The 24,654-nt window shown below is 37.4% G+C and overlaps 1 protein-coding gene across 4 annotated transcripts; it reads right to left on the reverse strand.

Moving 5' to 3' along the window:
• Positions 1-1,432: 1,432 nt before the first annotated feature.
• On the reverse strand, positions 1,433-24,181 carry LOC145589595 (vacuolar protein sorting-associated protein 41 homolog). 4 transcript variants are annotated; one of them, XM_081646237.1, is made up of 19 exons: positions 23,618-24,181; positions 18,518-18,787; positions 18,252-18,431; positions 17,859-18,119; positions 16,876-17,008; positions 16,567-16,624; positions 13,632-13,734; positions 12,246-12,349; positions 12,078-12,171; positions 11,844-11,999; positions 11,680-11,742; positions 11,512-11,577; positions 11,078-11,278; positions 9,853-9,930; positions 9,649-9,768; positions 9,439-9,519; positions 9,260-9,345; positions 2,303-2,384; positions 1,433-2,219 (listed from the first exon to the last, which is right to left on the reverse strand). In XM_081646237.1, the coding sequence occupies exons 1-19, from the start codon at positions 23,882-23,884 to the stop codon at positions 1,800-1,802; spliced, it is 2,823 nt and encodes a 940-aa protein (XP_081502363.1). In that variant the 5' UTR covers positions 23,885-24,181; the 3' UTR covers positions 1,433-1,799. The 4 variants fall into 4 exon arrangements, with proteins under 4 accessions (XP_081502363.1, XP_081502364.1, XP_081502362.1 ...); XM_081646236.1 differs by having other exon boundaries at positions 1,434-2,219; positions 16,567-16,657; XM_081646238.1 differs by lacking the exon at positions 18,518-18,787 and having other exon boundaries at positions 16,567-16,657.
• Positions 24,182-24,654: the final 473 nt, after the last annotated feature.

Genomic DNA, 24,654 nt, shown 5'->3' on the forward strand with positions numbered 1-24,654 from the left:
AAAAAGATACTAAATATAAAGAATAAAAAGAAACACCTTAAATGGAAACGTAAAAAACAAATGGGAACGTAGAGAGTAGAAACACTAATGTGATTAATATAATACATTATAAATGTTTTGTAAGATAAAATTTAAGGATTCTACTTGGTGGCCTCGTGGAATTTAAATTCAACGTGTAAGACAAACTTTTTTTAGTTCTCTAAAGAGACACTATAGACTTAATAAATTCATTTAAGTGGTCTAATCATCATTAAATTGACTAACCATGACTTAAATGGTACATTCATCCCTTAAGTACTATTTTTCTCACACACTCAAGCACTAAACTTGTCCTCGTAATTTCACCATCCATCCCTTAAGTACTCCAAGTAGTCCGTGCTTTGTACGAAGTTCCGTACTCAAACCAAGACGTAAAAAGTAGAATTGTTCTAGGGTTTGGACCAAATCAACTCTACTTTCATTTAATTTAATTTTCATTATATTTATTATTTTTCTTGAAGTTATTGACGTGTTTATTGTTTTATAGTTGCAAGCAAACGCGATCAAATTAAGAATCATGCTCCTATGTTCTTATTATTTTTCTAACGATTTTTATTATGTTGTTCATATAGTAATTTTTATATTATTATGGTTAAATTACTTCCAATATTATTGCTGATTCTATATTATTTTGATCATCACATTGCATATTTATAAGGAATATGTAATTGCAAATCACACCTAATGCTGATTTAGGATCCTTTCAATCTTGTTGTTAATCGACGGAATCACTAATATTTAGAATTATGTATACATTAATATTCAACCAATATGGCATAAGTTAGTTTGGAGCAAATTGAATCTTTATTTGTATGTCTTTGAGATCATAGGAATGACTCACTTCGTATCATCATCTCGGATCCTCCATTCGTGGTTCCTGGCCATATAAAGTTCGTAATCTCGTGGATTATGAATGGGGTGTAACCTTTACGGATCAATCGTTGTTGTCTTTCGGTGTCCCTTATCGTGGTTGTCTTAAATGATCCATGAACGGTTTACAAGTTCCTTAAAAAATTTATTGACGACTCTCAACTTTTATTGTCTCCTATCATATAACATCAAATCCCACTTCCTATGATTGTCAAACACACTCCCAATATGCTTAAGTAGGTGTTTCAAATGTCGCTTATAGTAACTTTGACCAAGTAACCAGAGAAAGTAACCCATGTATAACTGAGCAACCCCTATAACTCTAATAAAATAACCCCTATTATGGCTTACCACACAGTGTGGCTAACATAAGAATTTGTGTAAAACGTTTGCGTTACATCAGTATGTTACCTTTGAAAACTTAATATATTTGCTATCCAAAGAAAAAAAAAAAAAAAAAAAAAAACTAAAAACTTGTAATAATATACAAAGTATAACAGCTAGTAGTAAATTCATTTAGTAGGGGGTTTTTTTTTTTTTTATATCAAAACATAATTAAGGATAATGTTAATAAGACTTTGTTTGTACAAAAGATGTTAAAACACCATTGCAGATCCAAAATATGCACATATGATTAAGTATGATCAAACAAGTTTATTACAATGAATGACCATCGATAAAATATCAATTGACAAACAAATAGACTCGGGAATTCCAATGACCCCAAAAAAACCATGCTCTCGTTGTACAAGCAAAGCAGCCTCCCACACTCTCAAGTCTCAATCTCGAAACTTGCTGTTACAAACAAAAGAATAAGAAAAAGAAATGAGATAAAACAGATAGCAAAAGATACAATTTATACAACAAACCACCTCATCAAACCATTTTAGTCATCTAGCTGCATTAGTACATAATATACACCGCATTCGAGAGGAGTCTGACTGACTTTCACCATTCTCTTCGTCATCAAATTCATCATACTCAGAATCAAGGGAACCATCCTGAGCTTCATTCTCATCACTATATGTATTAACTGAGTCCATATAACAAGTCATGTGATATGCATGACAGCAAAAGAAAATGACAACCGAGACATTTTGGATGGAAAAAGGATCAAAGCATATGCAACATCTGCCTCCCACCCTAGTCTTGGACTTCAAATCCATGTTTTTAAAACTTGGTGGTTTTGCAAAGGACTCTTCCATCCTCTTTTCATCTCTCTTAGTTCTAGCCTCATCCTCTGTGTTATTCATATAAACCGCATGCCTTGCTTCTTTGTAGTACTTAACCAAAAGATTGACGATATCAGCCTGTTGTTCCCACCAAAACAACCAATAATTTCAGTGCAAATTGAAGATGATTCAAACAGCAGGCTACTAAATTGAAGGATTACCTTTAAAATATCATTACAACCATGTCTGAGTGAGGTTTCAGTTCTATAGTCAGTTATGATTTTGACCAATCGATCCCTGAGCCTGTAATTACATTACGGAGAATTAGTAACAACAATAGAGATTAGTAAAAACCAAAGTACTTTTAAGGTATCTATAATAATAATATTGGCTTTTTTGTTGTAGAGCAACTGTATAAAATTAATTTTAAGATATGCTAGTAGCTCAAGCTCACATATACAAATTTACCAAAACAATTGTATAACTTTTGTTTATACATGGATTTTACTCTAATCCTAAAAAAACTTCAATAGGTATGTAATTGTGCAGAACCATGCAAAACACAAACTTAAGCATTAATGACCCATTTAATAAGTAATAAAAAAGATGGTAATTGAAATAAGTTTATATACTTCTTTGTTTCACTATAGTTGCATCATTTTGACCATGCATGTTTGTTAATACTACACATGAAAGGATACTCGACCATTATCTTCTTTAATCTCTACCATCTTACACTATACAACCATAGTGTACATCCTTTCCTTAAAACAAGACTGCAATTGTAGTGCAGACATGATCTTCAGGCCTTTTTTCTTCCCTTCATTTTAATAGGTCACTTTTATTCAATTTGAGCCAACTAAGATCAACTTTTGGGCTTCACAATAGATGTGGCTTGGCATATTCCCAACCAATCCATTCCGAATTTACATCTAGGTCCTTCATCTCATTACAACTAAACCAAGCCATAGCTAGAATAAAGGGAACAAGTATCTGCCATACTCCACCAACTGCGATCAATCAACAGATTATTGAAGCAGCAAAGGGGAAAAGGCGGAGACACAGAGTTATGGTTACAACCAATACATAGAGCGTTTTAGCTTTAAATCAACACAAAGATATTTTTCAGCTTGTAACTCCATAAACTCCTCCATCTGCAGCTTCAAGTGAACCTAAAAGCGCAGAGTATCATCCTTAATATCCTAGCCATCCTAAAGTATTACATGAACCCAAGAGTACCTATTTCGAGCCAGTGAGCCCAGAAAATAATGCTCCTTACTCAGATTTTGAATGGCATGGTTCATTCAGCCCCTTTGGCCTTATATGATACAAATGATAACAGGAACTAAGTGCATGTCTCACTCTTAGAACTGTTCTATTTTAATTTGTTAATAATGTAAAGTGCTGGCAAGAATAGCTAGATTTTGTTTAAGTGGTTTAGTTTGTCTTCAAATAAAGCTGGGAAAACGGTATGATGATTTTATTTATTTCTAAAGGATAAATTGAGTGTTAAATGATTAGCAAGTTTAGCTTTTTTTTTTCCCTGATTGTGACTAAACAATCATTTGAATTAATCGGTTAAGCTTAGATTACTTGCGTCAATTACTTGGTTACTGTACAATATTATTATTCAGAAATTATGGCTCAAAAAGAGCTGGAAATAAAAGAAGAAATGATACAAGTACAAATGTTATATCAAACAACCGACCAACATAGTGAAAAGAAATAACCTAGTTATAGCCAGCTAGAGTAATTACTAAATTGCGTTAAACACTTAATAAAGTACTTCAGAGATTGGATGCAATTAAACCACCCCTTTATCTTAGGAAAGAAGACTATGATGCTGTAATAGACTGGTTTTGCTCAAACTATATTTACTCAATTTAATAGAAGGAGGACTGATTGCTCATATAATTAATCGAAAGGTTACAAAGGATAGTGGGAGTAGCTTGAGGCTACAACTCTCCAAGCAACTTGAGGTTGTAACTCTCTAGTGTTTACCTTACAAATTTCTGGATAATCTTCTCTAAGTTCCTCCTACAATTCTTATACTAGTGGACAAGTTGACCTTAGGGAGAATACATGTAATACTTTACTAAATAAGAAAAACCATAACTAAGCATTACTAAAGTTGATTGCCCTTCCTCCCTTCATACTTCTTAATTGAATTTGTCTTGATGTAAAGAAATGCTTCTTCCCTATGCTTGCTGTTGCCGCCTTTTCTCCCGCCTCGAATAAACCAACAATGGTTGACTTGGATCCATCACAGATGCCTAGAAAACTGATTCATGGATTAAGACAAATTGTTTGATACAATATATTGTCCAGAGAGAGGAGAAGCTAACTTGTGGTGAACTCAAAGGAGGGAGGCTCTTATGCAAAGAAGCTTTAGGGACTAAGTTTTAACCAGCCTAAAAGTTCTAGGAGTTTACTAACTTGAGAATGAGAACAATGACCATAAATGATAAGGTGGTACCCACTGTGACCATCACATCCCAAAGGTATGAGCGAGGAGCAACCTTGACTCTTCAAGGAAGGTGCTAATCTTAGACCCTGGACTAGGTGTATGGTACAACAACCCATCTTAATGGGATTCAAGGAAGAGAGCATGAAGAGAATATCTATGGAGAGGAAAAGAAAAAAAAAAAAAAAAAAAAAAAAAAAAAAAAAAAAAAAAAAAAAAAGAAAAGAAATGAAAATCACCAAGGGAATGACAAGATACCCAAAATGAATGGTGACTCAAGTGGAGAGAGACAATCATAACCCCAATTAGAGAGTAGATGGATACAAAAATGGGGAAAATACTGAGAGAGTCTTTCACTGCAAGAGGTATGACAAAAAAAACATCCAGAAAGAGATTGTAAGGTAAACTTGGGGACTTGTTTCAGTCATAAATTAGGGCACCGTGAGTACGAGTGCTATAAAAATGGTCCTGGTCCTCAAGCAAGGTTCCTCATAATGGAGAGCAAGGCTTGAATCAGTAAGCTGAGATAATTCCAAAACTAGGAACAAGTTAGAACGAGCCAGCCTAAGGGCGGAAGGGCTGTGCATTCGAGATGAATAGTTATGATGATGCGTAAAATGCTTCTGCTTATTTGTATTTAACCTACTATAATTTTATTTGATTCAAGAACGTCTCATTCTTTCATTTCTAAAACTTTAGTGGAAAGTATTAGATTAGGGAGTTCATTATCAGTTTCATTAGATATTGCGTTGCTGTGTAGGAAGTTTTAAACCATACTAGGTTGCATAGTAGTGGATTCCCTAAATAGCTAGGGCAACATTTCCTTCCAACATGGTTGAATTTGAAAGGAAGGATCTAGATGTGATTCAAAGAAGGATTAATTGGTTGAATACCAAGCGTAAATCAATAGTGAAACCCCAAAGGTGATCTTGGTTGGCCCCAAAAGATTAAAAATGACTTACCAAAAGGAAGGGAAGAAATTTCAGGTAATCCAACTTTAAGCGAGCTCATAGTTAATGCCTAGAACTTGATCCTTTACTAAATCTATATATTGTATGGCTCCCGCTGATATGAATGAAGTGAATGTCTAAACTAGATGACTACTTAGCAAAATATTATATAAGACCAAAGTCCTCAACAAGGCAAGCACCAATATTGTTGGTGAAGAAAAAAATAGGAGTCTAAGGTTGAGCACTAAGTAATGTAACCATCAAGAACAAGTACACCCACCTCCAAGAATAAATGTTTAGCTAAGTAGGTAGGAAAGGGGGAATATTGTGATAAATTTAGAATGTGGGAAAAAGACATTCGATATTCAACCGGACGCGCTATGGTCATTATGAGTTCATAGTAACGCCACCTTTACAAGATTCTTCAACCATACTTGGATGAGTCTGTAGTGAAAAAGAGCATGAGAGGCATTTGAGGGATGTATCAATGACTTTAATGGAAAATCAGTTGTATCTCATACTCTCAAAGTGTGACTTTAAATAAAGAAGGTTGCCTTAAATGGTAATGACACCATAATTGCAACACACAATAAAAGGAAGGTTTTTATGGTGAAAATTGTACTATTACCTTTAATTAAACTCATTGCCCACTTGTGTATACTTCTAACAACCCCTTGATTCCATTTTAAGTGTATTATATCATGTGAGGTCCACTTTTCTGAAATACTGCGATAAAGTGTATGTTGCAACTATAAAGAAATGGAAGAAGTATAATTTTAAAGGAGGCATGTTATGGAGATCCAACTAAGATTCAAGCTGTAAGAAGGATTGTAAAGGACTTTTCAAAAACTTCCAGGCCTATGACAAATCTAATGAAGAAAAAATCTAAATTTGTGACTCTAGAATGTGAGCAGTCAGGAAGCCTTTCTAAGGAAATGGGATGACTTTGTTAGCTTTTCCATATGGGAGAGCACATGTGTCTGTATAGTGATGCGACAAGTATGGATTGGGATGTGAGTTGATGCGAGATAGAAGGGTAATTGTATATGCATCAAGACAGGTGAGGCCCTATGAGGCGGATTACCCAATGCAAGACTTAGAATTGACTGGTATAATGTAGTATAATGTGTTACTCCGACACTTCCTTGGCTATGCGTGTTGCGTGTCGCGTGTCGACACAACACGACACGCGACACGACCCTTGACATGGCTCCGGGAAAGTGTCGACTCGGGGATCGAAAAAGTGTCTGAAACAGGTGTCGATTTCAGATAATCAAGATTTGTAATTTAAAAATTTTAGGGTTTAATTCAAAAATCTACCAAAATTTTGTGAATTGCTGAATTGCAGGACACATACAGACAATAAAAGTATACTAGTATACGGCTTTTGGTCGCCTGAAAATTCCGATTTCACCGATGTATTTTCCGGCACATTGAAAAGATCGCCGACAAGTTGTGGTTGCTATTTGTGGTGGCTGGCTGTTGAATGAAAGAACAAAGAAGTGTTTGCAAAAATTTGGTTACATTTCAGAAGAATCACCCAATTTTTAGACAAAAAGAAAGGGAAAAGGGAAAAGGAATGAGGAAACGCCATTAAAACTAGGGCTGGCAAACAGATCAGGTCGGGTCAGGTTCGTGTTCAGGTCAGCTAATTTTGGGTCAGCTACCCCCCAACCCGAACCTGATCCATTTAAGTTTTCGGGTTGAAAAACCCAACCTGAACCTAATATTTTCAGGTTCGTGTCAACCTGAAACTGACCCACTTTGACCTGATTTTTGTTTTTTCTATTTTGGGTTTTAAACTTTAAATCGGGTTGATTTTTATTGGGTTGGGGGTTGGCCAACCTGAACAACCTAATTATCCAAACAACATGATTTTTCAAAAAACAACAATTCAATCCATATCATTCTCACAATAAAGAATTAATCAAAAACACAATTGTAATACAAGTGAAAATTTGGGTCACATTTGTAACAAAAAAAGGCCAAACAAGTGGCTGTCAAGATGAACTCACCATATAGTTCTATTAATGATAGTTGTATAGTAAATTTGCATGAACTCCATAATAATTTCTCATCAATATGTATAAAGAAAAAGATAAATAAAATATATTAAAAGAAACCCCATAATAGTAGTAACGAGTGATGATTATGCATGTACATTGAAGATCAACTAATAGTCTAATACTAATTTTCAGAGTACTAATTAAGACTGAAGCTTGAGGATCAAATACATTGGAGGTTGATTGGCGGAGCAACCAAGTGACCCAACAAGAGTAGCAGACCATGACTCTTCCTTGAGAAATTGAGAGTTAAAGAGAAAGAAAATAAAGGAAAATAAAGGAGAGAAAGAAAGTGAGTTAGAGTGCGGCACGGCTGAACAATGTTAGGCATTTAGGTTTAATGGTTTATGATTCATATTTTAGGCTTGGGCCATGCTTTACTTCAAGGTTTTTGTAGAAAAATTTAGTCTACCTACCGATTTATTATTTTTTCGGGTTATATGGGTCATTTTCGGGTTGAAAATTTCAACCTTAATCTAACCCATTTAATTTCAGGTCGGATTCGTGTCAACCCATTTATGAAATCGGGTTGAAAATCTCAACCCTAACCCGTTATTTTCAGGTCGGGTTCGAGTCGGGTCAGATTTTGCCACCCCTAATTAAAACCGATGAGTTCTTAGATCTGAACTAAAAGAAGAGAGAGAAAGTACATTGTTTGACAGCTGTAAAGAGTAGCACGTGTAGATTTTATGTAATGGGTTTAGAAGGTTTATTTTTTTTATTTTATAATTTTATAAAGTTGGTGGGACAGTAGTGGGCCACTAGTCACTGGCTAAGTGGCTATAACAGATGGCCTTTTAAATTGTTGTACACAAATAAGCTTTGTAGTAATAAGTACTCCTAGGTAACTAGGTACTGTACTTGGATTTTTTCAAAAAAAAAAAAAAAAAGGTACTGTATTTGGATAAAAGGTCATAATAAATTATAATAATTAAATTTAAAACCCAAATAAAAATTAATCAAAAATTCAGTTTTATGACTTTTATCTATTTTTTATTTTTAAGTGTCGGATTAAATGTTTTTGGACACTTTATACAGTAGCCGTATCCTAAATATTAGTCAAGACACTCCCTTGACCGTGTCGAAGTGTCGACCAAAATTTAGGATTGAGATGTCGGACACTTCGACACCTTGTCGGACACGACACTTAGAGACGAGTCCGAGTAACATTTGTATAATGTGTCTTAAAGATTTGGCGATATTATAATAAGATCTGAAATTCAGTATCACGAAGGAAAGACGAATGTGGTTACAGATGCCTAAAGTACAAAGTCTGTGATGATACTGCAAGATCAGTTAAGTGCAGATTTTCAAAGATGGCCTTGGAAGTTATGGAGCATGGAAGTGTGGAGAAAATGTTGAATGTTTAGCCTATCCAACACTCGGATTATTTAGAAGTCACAGAAAGGTGGCCTGAGGATAAGAAGCGGGAGAAAATTCAAGAAGGCAAGTTTTGAATTTTAAGATATTTGGAGATGGGAAATGGGAAGTTGCATATGATGCTGAAGTCGAAGAGACTAAAATGAGTGGATGATATTCCAACATTCAGAGAGGAAAAGACAGATAGAGCTTACTAAAGACAAACAATGATTGACACGAAATGCAGTCTGAAAACCATCAGCACAAGGAAGATCAGAAAGGGCCTTTATATCGAATGTACATCTACATTTACAAGTACTACAAGGACATAACAGTACTAACCTAGGTATTTCCAGTCCATCGGGCACAACATTTACAATATGAAGAGGATCAAGGTTGCCAACAGTATGTTCCAGCAACATTCCAACCTGCAAACAGGAAAAGGCAAGCATGTGAAAAACAGAGACAATGATTGTTTCCCGTATAAATGGTTTAGGGGAAGGAATACAACAATTTTATACCATTTCAGGCCTCTGGGTAGATTGCTTGATCAATTCTTCCCAAATGTCATCATCGTTCTGCATGCTAGCAAACTCTAAAGCCTGCAAACAATAAGAACGCAAGCACCCACATGAATACGACCCGGACACACACCCTGACACCCGCACACATACATATATTAATTGTCAAACATAAATAGCAAACTGCAATATCTGATGAAAGATAATTACCTCTTCCATATCACCTAATTCATTGATGATAACAGCAAGGGCTTGTTTTGAATTTCCCATTCTTCCAAGAATGAATGCTTTCTCTTTCAGGAGACCTTTTCTCACACAAAGATCATAGGCCTGTATTCAACAAGAACTAAATACTTTAATACCAACTCTGACGTTCTAAATATTTGAATTAACTGCTTAATTGAATCTGCATACCTTCTCCAGTGTATAATGTTGACTGCTACGAAGGAAAGTAAGTAGCATTTTTGTATCATAATCTGCATATAGCTCCACCTATTAGCAAAAAATTACAAAATAAATAAATAAATAAATAATGACAGAAGCTCAAGAAGTCCAAACTACAATACAGAGAAATATGCTCTAATGCTCTAACAGAAGAACATGAATGCATGAGTCAACTAGAAATTTGAAATTGTATAGTGACTAAAAATGCAAACATCCTGAAATGCAGAGAGCAAAATCTACTTAGCAAGACAACTAAACCTGGCTAAAGGACTGTAGAGCAACAATCTGACAATCATGATTCATAAGTGAACTCCTGGTGAAGAGGCTGAGCAAGGTCGGGGTCTAAAGTTTCCTGGTGTAGATTCTGCTACCTTAAATTCATTCCCCAAATCCCAAGAAAAAGGACAGTAGAGCAACAATCTGACAATCATGATTCATAAATGAAATCCTGGTAAAGAGGCTGAGCAAGGTCGGGGTTTAAAGTTTCTTGGTATAGATTCTGCTACCATAAATTCATTCCCCAAATCCCAAGAAAAAGGGGAGAAAAAAAAAGGTGAACCAAACTTAATACTTCCTCTGTTAAATGCTAATTGCAACAAAGGAATATTTTATATGTCACAAGTAATACCCCTTTGTTGCAATTAATATTTAACGGAGAAAGTAGCATAATCGCCAAATTTAATATAAACACGACCCGAGTGTTTTGACACCATATCATAAGGCGCACTCTTTCCTATCAGTCAGCAAAGGTGCCACCCGTGTGAGGAAAGGGGGCTTATGTGGCGCCTGATTATAGAAGGCACATTCTTACTTATCAGCAATAAGAGCAAAGACGAGCGTCGATTGGGGAGCTTGAGAGCGCACAGCAGGCACAAGCAGGGCCAATAAAATAGCACAAGCACTGAAGGAAGGCAACACAGGATAGGAAGCTTTGCTTCTCATTCCCTAATAATTACTCCCTAAGAGCTTAGAAATTACAATAATTGCCTAATGAACACTAGATTGGCAGTAACATAATAATTCTATTTGAAGCCTAAAAAACTTTAGAAAATGTCTAAGAATGCATTAAAACATAAAATGGTGAGTTGGATTCAAACAGAAAGCTTCTAAGGCTTAAGCATCCTTAAGAAAAATTTTGAACTAAGCTAGCTAAGGAAATCAGATTTTGAAATTATGTCCATGATCTCTACAATACCTGCATATCATGAAAATCCCTTCCAGCATGAGGACTGGCCTCAAATAGAGCATGCAAGTACAGATACAAAAAGTATCTGGAATCACACTTATCTCCAGCCTTTAAAAGCTGCGACACTACATCAGGTGGGGTAATCAGATCCCTTTGCTGGATCAGCAAGGATGTTGCACGTTTGGTGTCAAGCATCATCAGTTGGACAACCTGTGATAAACAAAAGAAAGCTTTAAGTAGCAATATGCAAATATCCAGGGATCTATGACTAGTTGACTACAAAGTCATATGAAAATTGTGCATCAGTGAAAATGTCTACAGCACATGTATGGTGGAATTACAAAAATAGTAATGCCTTCCTATGTCAAAAGACAATCATAACCAAACAAAATACACAGTGGGACTCAAAGTCAATACCAAAGCTCATGATTACATTACTGTACCTTTTCACGAACAGCAGCATGCAAGTTATGCCTCTCAATGAAGTCGAAAACTTCTGGTTTCAAAAGCTGCAAAAAGAGGCGCAATGAGCATCATTACAGCACAATGTTGCATGTTCAGCATATCTGCAAATAGGCTTGGGAAAAAAATATATAGATCTACACACTTACATCAGCAAAGAATGAAAATGCTTTCTCATTTTGCCCAGTTCTCACGTATAGCTCTGCCAATGCCTGGATATTTGGCATTATTTATTAGTAACAATAAGAATGAAACACACCATATGAGGAAAGCATAATATTCGAAAACAGAGAGCAAGAACAAAGAGAATGACCTCTTTCAGATCGTCAGTCATTAAAGAAGCTCTAAGCTGAGGCTCTATCTCTGACAAAACAGTCAGGGCAGAGTAAATTGATCGTGGCCATGACTTCACAGCTGATAAGAAATCCTTGTGGTACGCAGGATTCATTGCAAGAGCCACTAGGGCAAGCTGGATCATAACAAAGGTAAAATCTCTAGTACATGGAAATCATATCAACATTGCAGCAAATTTTGTGGCACAACAAACCTCATATAAAGTATCACTGAGCTTAGGGTTCTCAGTTGGCATGTAACGGGCTAAAGCTGGTAGCTGACGAAGCTGAGCAAAGCGAATAATCCATCTATGAAGAGAAACCAACCCTCAGTACCAAGGGAAAAAAAGTAGCACAATGTAATATAGTGAAACCATAGTTACCTTTCCCATGCTGAAGCAGACCCTTGCAGCAATTTGGGACATAAAGCTGCAGCTTCACCATATCTTTTCTCAGCAAGTAAATGCTCAAGATACCTTGATCCCACCTGTTAATATAATATAAGGAAATCACAAGAGCTTAACAGTGAAACTAGATGTCAAAAAAAGTCAACCTCGAACACATGGGAATTTCTGATAATCAATGTATACATGCTAAATATAAGACAGAACTGTTTTTGTATTGAACAGACAGTCCAATGCTTGCAAGAAACAGACAGAAAGTGCTTCCAGGGCTCTAGTTTCAGAATCTTACAAAAGCTACTAAGATAAAAACATACACCAGAAGCAGAAAGTCGAAATCAACAAAAAAAATTCACAATAAGATTTCATCAACAACTCTGAGATTACACTACTGCAATTCAGTGGTTTCACAAGAACAAGGACACATGAAACGTAATGACAAGGAGAACAGCTTGTGAAGGAAACAACAAAAGCCCCAAAAATATTCAAGGTAAGTGAATTGGCAAGTATAGGGCACAACTTGAACAGCCCTATGGAAAGCTTCAGCTTTTGTCATGACATGGTAACACTTGAGACTTACAGAAAATACAGACAAATGCTGGCTTACTATTGAGGATAATGGCAAAAGGAATCATCTTTCCCTTGGCTTAAAGACGTAAACATTCCTAGTGTAAGATAGCCTTTATTGCAGACAATTGGAGGATAGACGCTTCAAATCTTCAATAATGCACCTACTTGTCTCAACACAGCCTCGCATTGTGGCATTCCTCCTTCCAAGGTAAATTCTATCCTCAACATCAAATATGATTTCTTTTTTTTGACATGCACAGGTTCAGCAGCAACCCACCAATGGTATAATTGTAGGACTTACAAGGTAAAAAATCTTATAGACAGAAAATATAACACATCCAAGATTAATAGCATTTGCTAGGGAAAGAAGAAAAGTGTAAAGGCAGTGCGGAGACTATAGACTCTGTGGAGAGCATGAGATACAGGGAGGAAAAAGGGAACACGAGATTTATCTAAAGAAAAAGGAGGGAAAAAAAATTCATAGACAATGCAGTTCAGATCTCAAAGACAAAACTGGTAACATGGTCTCCTAGGTATATTTTTATGATGGATGTGGGAATGTGTTAGAGGAAAGATGTGGCGGAGGTCAAGGAGGGAATGGGGGGGGGGGGGGGGGGGTGGGAGGTGGGGGGAGGGCACATTGAACTCTGAAGCCATCAAATACAAGACTCCTTTGCTTTAGGAGACTTTCCTTGCAAATAGGCCAATTAAACTGCAATGGGCCTAGATATGCTAGATAGGTAAATACCACTCCAGAAAATCACATAATACTATATAATCTGCGAAGGGAAGACCAACCTCTTCGAAAAGTTCTTTTCGTCCATGTGTTGCCTCAACTTCGGCGAGAGCTTTGTCATACCATCCATGTTCAAGAAGCCAATTGATATGATCTTCAGCATCCCTTGTAAATAGCCATAAATCATATCAGCTAAATACTAATTTAATTCAGTTATGGGATGATAGAGAAATAACTTGTAAAAAAGAAGGGAAAAAAAAAAAAAAAAAAAAAAAAAAAAAAAAAAAAAAACATAAGGCAACATAGAGAGGTAGAAGACGTTTTTGTAGGGTCCTCCTTAACTGGGTTCCCCTTCACTTTTCAACAGCACAAAGCAGAAACAGGATGCCTATTAAATCTTGATTGGCTATTACTGAATCCTGGCAACCTACTACTGTCAGATGAAGTATCAAGCAATCAGGAGAGCACATAGCCCAAAGCGCAATCAGGAGAGCACATAGCCCAAAGAGCAATCAGGAGAGCACATAGCCCAAAGAGCAATAATGTCTCGAAGTTCTATTCTATACCAAAATTTTGTCTGATATGATTCAACAAGTAGCTTAAATTACATTGACATAAAAGTCTAAACTAGTTCAAATTATTTCTTGATCTTTCCTAATTGAAATACAATGCATATAGCAACTATTGAAATGCACCAAGCACTGCAACGGGAATCAAAGAGGTCAACTTCAAAGCAGTATTACTTGCAAGCAATAAAGGCCCTCCATTTTACAATCTTCTTCAAAGGAGATATTGAACAAAGCAGACATAATTTTACAATAAAGGCCATCCACTAGATCATCCATAGCATATATGACATTTGTAACCCCGGGAAAATCTACTGCAAATTCCTCACTGAAGAGCCCTCCACATTTTCCTAGTTTGTAAATGTCAATGCCCAGAGCAATTCAAAAGTTTAATTTGCCATTCCGAGTTTTGCCCTCCCTTAGAAAGAATCAGCAAATCAACTTCCTACTTCATTTGAGGACAGAACATCCTTAGACTAAAATTTGATCCAAAAAACTAGCAAAGTATGAACCCTGAGTACAAACTTGTGTAAATTTTCTACTTTTACTTATAGTTTGGATTAGCTTAGAGTAATTATTCAAATTTTAAAACCCACTTGCAGATCATACATACGGACTTACATGTTATGCAGTGGGCCAAGCCAAACTCATGTACTCCCTCCGTCCCCAAAACTTCGACCCTTTTGGCCTAATTTTAGTCCCAAAATGATTGACCATTTGCATTAAAATACCCACCAATTTACATGTGCAAAATTAGCTTTCCCATATAAAATTTGGTTTTTTCATGCATTTTAATACTTTTATCTCTCTACTTTTTTACAAACCCCATGTAAATTTATCTTTCCAATATGTTTTTATTTCTTTTTATTTAAATTTCTTAATAACCGCGAAATCAACCCAAAAGGGTCGAAGTTTCGGGGACGGAGGGAGTATAAACATACCAAGCTTGAGCTTGGAAGTGGCTCATTTAATAAGAAAAAACAATTAAAATTTGAAAATAATAATCCCAACTATTGTCAATTTGTCAGCCTACTTTAAACAATCCCAACTTTCAATTAATTAGGAATAGCCCCAACTTTTGGGATGACTTTCCGAATCTGTCCAATAAAAAATAAAAATAAAAAAGTCGCAGAAAAAATTAGTCTTTCAGCTGATTTTCACTTAAATCCCCTTTATAATCCCTTTGGGCTTTGGCCATTACAACACTCCATTTTCACCCCCTCCCTTCATCACTATGGCCCACCACCATCTCCAGCACAAAGGTACCTCACTAGAATTCATTGTATATAGATCCACCACTGCCCCATCTTTGACCTTCTCTCCTTTCACCAATTCACCCTCCTCACTGCTGCCCAATCAGCCCCTCTTTCCCATTAACAACATTGTCCCCTCAGCATCATCAAACAAGCCCCAACTGTCCACTTTAGACAGCCACCTGCCCTCTCTATCTATGTACTCTTCCCTGAGAGCATCCATGCTCCCACTTTCTCTCTCTTCTTTTTCATCAATCCCTTGATCCCTCTGTCTCTCCTCTTTTTCATCAAGGTATGACATAAAAAGAAAATATCTTGCCCAAATCACTACATAGGCCCAGATAAAGAGGAAATTCAGCTCAAATTACTGCTCAAACTCATTCATATGTAGCCAAGCCAAGGACATAGTGGATTAAACCAATCTCAAACTCCAGACTTCTAATCAAACCAAGCTGAACCTTACCAATACTCTTCTCCACCAGATAGCTTGTGACCAATCATTCCGTGCACTTCAAAGGCTCATATAGCGCACCTGTTCTCACGGATGTTCTTTTATGCATCCACGAGTAAATAAGACAACTTTTAAGCAAATTGGGGTAAAGCAGAAAAGATTTAGGAAATAGGATTTCTTTTTCCCAGATTTCAATGTCATATTAGTCTATAGAAACAAAGAGCACAAAAGGAATTGAACAAATCAGAAAATACAAAGTCACCCCTTAGCTAGACCATACCGTTGGGTAGAATCTGTTTCTTCATATGCTACCAGAAACGTTGTTGGAAGTCTGTTTCTGGTAGCATATAAGGAAATAGAATTTCCTCAAAAGGAAAGAAAAGACAATCAGTTTCCTCAAAGCTCCAAAAACAGTCTTCCAACAGTTCCAATAGCTTTGCCAAACACTAACTAAGAAGTATTGTCTTCATATGCTACCATCTTAGCAGCTAGTTAGAAAACCCATTACACCCAACTATCTGCATCTTCTAGCTTTCTTCATTTTGTACCATTTTCATTCAATTAAACACAAGTTGATCGCCATAAAGGGGAAGAAGCAAAAAGAAAAGAGAAAGGAGGAAAAAAAAACACTTACATCAATCTAACATCAGATATAAATAAACAACAGATGAAAGAGAAGATGTGAAGAATGTAAAACACAGGGAAGGAGGTGGTATAATAAACTAACCTTGGTTTTGCAATTACTATGTCTTTTGGGGATACAACATAGTATAGTGGCTCATCACCTGCAGCCCATCGACCATTAGTATAGTTGCTCCCTGTAATAATAATAATTCTTAGAAGTCCAATAAAAAAATGTAAAGGCATGCATACTCAAGCCAAATAAAAGGCATGAACAGTCCCCCTCCCAGCTACTTAAGTCCTTAACAGGGAGCCTCCACCAATAACTCCCTTCTTCCCTTACCCAAAAAAAAAAAGGACAAGAAAATAGAAAAGAAGAATAATTGTGGATGATAAAAGACTTAATAAACTAAACCTGATAGAGGAGTGTGTGAGAGACAGTAGTCTTTTGCTTTATAATGTTCAAAACCATGAACTGGTAAAGCGTCAGTTGCCAGCTCATCATTAGTCCATGTAACAATGCGTACTTCTGGCCTCTGCGCATTAGCCTGATTAGAGAGCCAAAAACATCAAGCATATCACTGGCCTTGATCCAAGACTGATTAGCAGAAATATAAAAAGACAGTAAAGCACTACAAACCCAATGGTAAACTTATGAAACTGTTAACTTCATAAGCATACAGAAAAAGAGAATAGCTCCATGGATGAGAAATATGTCCATGTTATTTTGAAAAAAAAATATCTGTTCAGCAGTAACTAGACAATACAATTTTAATCATTAAAGTAACTGAATTTCCATTTATTAACTACTTTGTATTAGCATAACAACAAGAAGTTAATAGCTACTACAACAATTTTAAGCACCCTTTTCAGCGTACCATACACTCCATTGATGAAAATGAGTGTGTCTTTCCAGACAATATTAATGTACAGTTTAATTATATCTTCTGTTCTTACTTTCATAAACCACTAGGACAATTGCTAAAAAAAATACCAAGACAGTGTTTATTCAGGAGTTTAGCTTAATATATGATTTACATTTCTGTGTTGTGTGAAACCATGATGTAAATACAACTGTTAAATAGATCTGCTGCACAAAGCACTATCAATCTGATCACAATTTTTCACAGAGAAAGTTACAAAAGTCCTCCCTCCATCAACATTATCAGTACTTATGTGTGCTACCTCGTGACTTCACACCTAAAATACTCCACAACCGACCAAATCCCGATCAAGATCTAATACAGTAAAGAGATCTCTGTACAACCTCTCCCTAGAAGCCCAAGATCTTAAAACAAGTACCAGCAGTTTTAAATGACAGGCATTAAGCAACCAAAACAATATCAACATCAGACACTTAAAAGTACTCAAAGATCCAGATCCATCAAGAAGAAATACCTGACGTGATGGAGCTGTACTACTAAAGTCCTTCTCTCCATCTTCCTCTCCAGGGACATAGGCTAGAATAGCCAAACATTCACCAAATGGAGCAATGCCGGATATATAATAGTTTGTCTGGAAAGATGCAACAATATCCACCTGGTTTGAGCTTGATACATAAACAGGCTTGTAGGACCCATTGGCTCCTACATTCTGATTTCCCCTTAAAGAAGCAATCTTCACTGATGTGCCCCAACCAATAATCAGAAGTGCATCATCCTGAATTCAGCTAATTTTAGTAAGAAAAAGCATGAAGTCAAAAGTTGGGACACAAATAAACAGGCCTAGATTGAAACTAGCAAGTATTTTTATCATGCTAAGTACTGAAAGTAATAATAGTTCGATGACAACCTGCCAAACTAGGTGCGGGAGCAAGAGCTCAGGATGTGGACTTCCTCGCGGTCTCTCAATAAAAGTCACGCGCTGATCATTGGCAGTGTCATAAACCTTCACACCTGCATCATTAGCCCAAGCAATGAAACTCGTCCTCCATGCCACTGCATGTATTGGACCCTCGCCAGAGTGCAATACCTAAAATCAGAGTAAGCATAAAACAAATCAAAAATGCATCAATTCATTAACTGTAACTATCATAAGCCAAAAAAACAACTCCAAACCTGCTCCTGATAACCAAACCACTTCTTAGCGTAGAATATTAATTGACCAGCTAATCCTCCAGCCACAAATCTTTTTAATGATTTTCTTGCATAATCAGGATCGAGAGCTATTGCCTTCATTGGTCTATGATACTCGAATTTGCGTTTTTCGTCAGTAAAGAGACTGCTTATAACAATTGATCCATCATCAGAACAACTCCCAATATATTCGCCATCTATATCAAAATTAAGGTCATTTACAGCAGCCTTGTGTGCATGAAATTCCTTTACCTGTAAAAGCCAATCAAGTCCTTTAGAATTGAAAATTCTTCAATATTTAATCTGGATTTTAACTCCGCCAGTGGGTTTCCCGCCAGTGGGTTTCCCGCTGCCAGTCCCAAGCCTGGATAAAGGAGGAGGGTTACGGTAGGCCAGTGACAGCCAGTATAAAACTTCGTCACATCCCATGACATGAGCCAAACAGATATTTTCGTGGGGGCGTTCCCTACTCAGCGACGCGCTGCACTTCCTAGACCCGGGTGTAGTGATAAGTATGCAAGGGTTGCTAGGTCGTCGCCCAGAAGCGACGCGCCACATTGCCCGAGTGTGGTGTCAAATGAGCAAGGGCGTGCCATTGGGGCGTTCCCTACTGAGCGACGCGCTGCACTTCCCAGACCCGGGTGCAGTGATAAGTATGTAAGGGTTGCTAGGTCGTCGCCCAGAAGCGACGCGCCATATTGCCCAATTGTGGTGTCAAATAATCAAGGGCTTGGAGTTGGGATCAGGAGGGAGCGTGGGAGAAAAGAATTTAGTTTGCGGATTGGTTCTTGGAATGTGGGGTCTCTTACGGGAAAATCAGCAGAATTGGTAGAAGTAATGAAAAGACGACGCGTGAACATCATGTGCCTCCAAGAGACAAGATGGACAGGAGAAGGAGCTCGAGGCTTGGTTTTGGGGTATAAGGTATGGTATGTTGGGCAAGAAACGAGCCACAGAACAAGGAATGGTGGAGCTAGGAACGGAGTTGGTGTGGTTCTCGATGAGAGGTTGGCAAAAGAGGTGATCGAGGTCTATCGGAAGAACGATAGGTTGATAAGGCTGAAGTTGCTATGTGGCAAGGAGATTGTGAATGTTATCAGTGCTTATGCTCCCCAAGTGGGTTTAGATGCAGAAGAGAAACGACAATTTTGGGAGGACCTAGACGAGGTGGTGCAGGGTGTCCACCACTCTTATATTGGAGGGGATCTAAATGGGCACGTTGGGGCGAGCCGAGATGGCTATGAGAGTGTCCATGGAGGCTTTGGGTATGGGCAGAGGGACGCCGGTGGTGAAGCTATTATGGATTTTGCCCAATCATATGATTTAATTTTGGCTAATACTTGGTTTAAGAAGAGGGATTCACACTTGATAACTTTTCGGAATGGAGCAAATGCAACTCAAATAGACTTCCTGCTCACAAGGAGCATAGATAGACAAAGTTGCATAAACTGTAAGGTTATCCCAGGGGAGAGTGTGGTCACCCAACACCGGCTATTGGTAATGACTATTCGTCTGAAAGAGAAGGCGAAGAAAAAAGTTAGACAAGAAGAACCAAGGATAAGATGGTGGACCCTAAGGGATGCAAAAGCTAAGGTTTTTACAGAAAAGGTAATTGAAGAAGCGGATTGGGATGGAGAGGTGGATCCGGACATGACTTGGTTACGAATGAAGAACTGTTTCCTAAGAGTGGCCAAAGAGGTCTTAGGGGAAGTAAGGGGAAGAACTTCGGTACAGAGAGATACTTCGTGGTGGAATGAAGAGGTGAAAGCAGTAATTAAGCAAAAAAGGGAATGCTATCAAGCCTTAGGAAAATGTAGGAGTGATGAAACCTTTGCAGCGTATAAGGAGGCTAAGAGCAAGGCAAAGGCAGCTGTTCGCCAAGCAAAAGAAAAGGCATATCAGGAGGTTTATGAAAAGCTTGATTCCAAGGAGGGAGAAAGGATCATTTATAAGATGGCAAAGAGAAGACAAGAGGCAAGGAAGGATATTGGCATGGTGAAGTGTGTCAAAGATAAGAACCAAATGGTCCTAGTGCAAGAGGAGGGCATCAAGGACAGGTGGAAGGGGTACTTCGATGAATTATTTAATGGAAGTAATGGAGTTGTGATAGGAGATACCTCTATGAGTGATGAAGAAATCAACATGGAGTATGTGCGAAGGATTAGGAGAGTAGAGGTGGAGATTGCACTGAGGAAGATGAAACCTAAGAAGGCGGTTGGCCCTGATGGGGTACCGATAGAGGTGTGGAGGTGTTTGGGTAAGATTGGTATTGATTGGTTAACAAACCTTTTCAACAAGATATGGACGGCTACAAGGATCCCACAAGATTGGAGGAAGAGCACCTTGGTCCCGGTTTATAAAAACAAAGGAGACGCTCAAGATTGTTCTAACTATCGAGGAATTAAGCTTATGAGCCATACTATGAAGTTGTGGGAAAGGGTGATTGAACAAAGGTTGAGGGCATGCACAAGCATTTCAGATAACCAATTTGGTTTTATGCCTGGGAGATCTACTATGGAGGCAATCCATTTGATAAGACAAATGATGGAGTTTTATAGGGTAAAGAAGAAAGATCTTCATATGGTCTTTATTGATTTAGAGAAGGCATATGACAAGGTGCCAAGAGAGATACTTTGGTGGGCAATGTTGAAGAAAGGTATCCCACGAAGGTATGTAGACCTAGTTAAGGATATGTATCGGGATGTGTCAACAAATGTGAGGACATGCGGAGGGTTGACAAAAGATTTCCCTATTACAATCGGATTGCATCAAGGGTCTGCATTAAGCCCTTTTCTTTTTGCAACGGTTCTAGATGAATTAACTAGACCAATTCAAGATGAGGTTCCATGGTGTATGCTGTTCGCAGATGATATCGTTTTGGTGGATGAGACTAAGGATGGGGTTAATGTCAAGTTGGAGCAATGGAGGCAAAGGTTGGAATCTAGAGGGTTTAAGCTAAGTCGGAGTAAGACTGAATATTTGGTATGTCGTTTTGGCACTCAGAGGGGGACAAGCAATGAAGTGGTGAGTTTGGATGGAAAGGATTTGACCATGAGTGAATGTTTTAAGTACCTAGGGTCGATCATCCAGAAGAATGGTGACATTGATCAAGACGTGACCCACAGGATTAAGTCAGGGTGGCTTAAATGGAGAGCGGCCACGGGAGTGTTATGCGACCGCAGCATTCCCTTAAAGTTGAAGGGAAAATTCTACAGGACTGCCATAAGACCAGTGTTGCTCTATGGTACAGAATGTTGGGCTTCTAAGAAAGAGCATATTAAAAAGATGGAGGTTACGGAAATGCGCATGTTAAGGTGGATGTGTGGAAACACTTTAAGAGATAGAATCAGAAATGAGGTTATTCGCAAGAAAGTAGGTGTGGCGGACATTGTAGATAAATTAAGGGAAAATCGTCTGCGTTGGTTTGGACATGTAAGACGGAGACCCGAGGGTGCACCGGTGCGAAGAGTGGAAGAGTGGGACCATGGAGGGATTAAACGAGGAAGAGGGAGACCAAAGATGACTTGGTTGGAAGGAGTGAGGAAGGATATGAAGTGCATGGATTTACGTGAGGATGAAGTTTTGGATCGTAAGGGATGGAGGAGAAAGATTTATGTTGATGACTACACGGAATAATCAAATTTGGTTCATGTTAGCCGACCCCACTTTTGGGATTAAGGCTTTGATTGATTGATTGATTGATTGATTTAATCTGGATTTTCTATCTCAAGCAAGATAGATACTATTTAAACAGAAAGCAAAGTAGCAAGTAACAAAGAGAAGCCTCTTGAGTACCAAAACATCTCTCACCATCACCCAGCATGGCAGCATGTGTAAAAGGGGCAAGAAAATTAAAAGGGAGAGAGATCTACAGTTATGATTACTTCTAGTCAGATTATGAACTTCATAAAGTCCATTTACGATGGAGCTGATTAATTCACCATCTTTGGTTCTCAAATACTATTGACTTAATCAAAATTACACGGTAAATTGTCACCATCCTTATATTGTGAAGTTCAAACAATCCATTTACGGTAATAATGATCATGGCACATTGGATACCCCGCTTCGGGCGATATCCTTACAAGATTACTATGGTGACATGGGTCCAAGTGTTAGTGTTAAATATGACAGGGGTGTAGATTACCCTCGTAAAAAAAATTCCTAGGAAAAAAGTTTATTGACCTGAAACTCCAAAAATTAGATATGTATACAAGTGGCTTTCACGATATAAGAGAGTTTGCGTCTTCAAAAAAAAAAAAAATAGAGGGTTTGTTTTGTTTGAGGATGAGAGGAAGGGGGAGAGGAGTACCTAGGTCACCAAATTCTCATCATGTCAATCCAAGATGATTACAGCATAACGCATCTATGTTAGATGCAATAAAAAGAAAACTCAATGCCATGGACATATAGCAAGTTTCTAATGTAAAGTTAGACATGAATCTCCATTATTAGAAAAAGAACACACCATTAAGCAAATTCAAGCAAATGCAGCAAATACTTCGCGAGAGGGAAAACTACAAACACTCATTAATTAATTGTATTACCCCCTTGCTCTAGACTTCTAGGAGGATTATTATTTGAATAGCAACACCGACATGACCTTCTCGGTACCTATTTCTCTTTTTTCTTTTTTTTTTTTCCTCTTCTTGAAGCAGATGAACTGCAACACAGTTCAGATGAAAAAAAACACCCAAGACCACCCACCCGAAATTTTGCGAATTATTGATTAAAACATAGTACAATTCAATGTGCATCGTTCTGTAAAAATCAATCTTGCACCAATCGTCCTAAATTTCTAGGTCATTCTAGTAATTTACAAGTAACTATGCTATGACAATAATAGAACAAGTTAGTCAATTTTACACAATGAGCAAACAACCTAATTTGAGAATATTAGAAGCATGCTAAATTCGATACTAAAATGCTAAATTCGACACGAAAAACAAAAACAAATGCTGAATTCAACTCATTATCCAATTCCAAAACCGATTAAAATCAAAAAAATTCCACACTATCCCTTAAACCGATTAAAGCACAAAATTGGGGAAAATTAAGAAAGATTGAGATCATAGGAAATACCTGATTTCCGAGAAAATCAAGCAAATAAACGGCACCACAATGAGTACCAAGCGCGATCATACGTTCAGAAACAGCGATACAAGTAGCAGCATCGGTCGATAACAAAGAAGATAAACTGCCCCCCATTCTCTGATACTTGAGCTTCGGTTCTTCTTCGTCAGAAGCTGTTGCTTCTTCATCTTCTGATAATTCTTCTTCTTCATCTTCTTCTTCCTCCTCTCTTTCATCGTCGCCATCGACGCCATTTTCCGAAGGAAAAGGGGCCATCTGGAGAGGAATTGGAGAAGGTATGATTGAAATTGATGATGAAGATTGAAATTAGCTGATTGAATTACGAATTGGAGAATTATGAAAAAGGATGAAATTGAGATCGATGAAGAAGTAGTGAAGTAGGGTTAATGGAGGAGTGCAGAGGAAGAAGATGATGATTATGAAGAAGAAGCCATTGATGTTCTCTGTTATCAGGTTAGTTTCTCTCTCCTCTTAGGAGAACGAAGCTGGCATGTACAGATGTACAGGATGAAAGTGAACGTCGCCCTTTTTTTTCAGATTGATTTTGTTGGGAAAGTGATTAAAAATGAAGTCGGATTCAAACTTTAAACCAAGCTCTATCTATATTACGGAGTATTTTCTCGAAAAAAAAAAAAAATTCTATATTCCGGAGTATAATTTAGGAAATTTTGTTAAAAAAAAAAAAAATGCATTATTTTGTTACAAAAAATCTTTTAAAAGTTTTTGGAAATTTTGATATTTGCTACCTAGGAAAACACCCGTCCTCACATTTGCTATTGATTTAAAGTTTTTTTTTACTTTGCTACCACCTAAATCGGAGGTATTACCGCCACACTCGACAACTTGTGAAGTGCTAAGGCTTATAAAATCTCAATAATACAACCCAATAAATCTAAGTGAGCTATTTATACAACTTTACAAACTTGTTATAAAAACACTAATCGATCACTTGAGCTCCTTTAGATACGATCGCTTGATAAACCTACTTAAACAATCTTGACTGCTCACCATTAAGGACAAATTCC

Source organism: Chenopodium album, chromosome 17 (genome assembly GCF_948465745.1).
Source record: "Chenopodium album chromosome 17, dcCheAlbu1.1, whole genome shotgun sequence".
In the NCBI taxonomy this organism is placed as follows: domain Eukaryota; kingdom Viridiplantae; phylum Streptophyta; class Magnoliopsida; order Caryophyllales; family Amaranthaceae; genus Chenopodium; species Chenopodium album.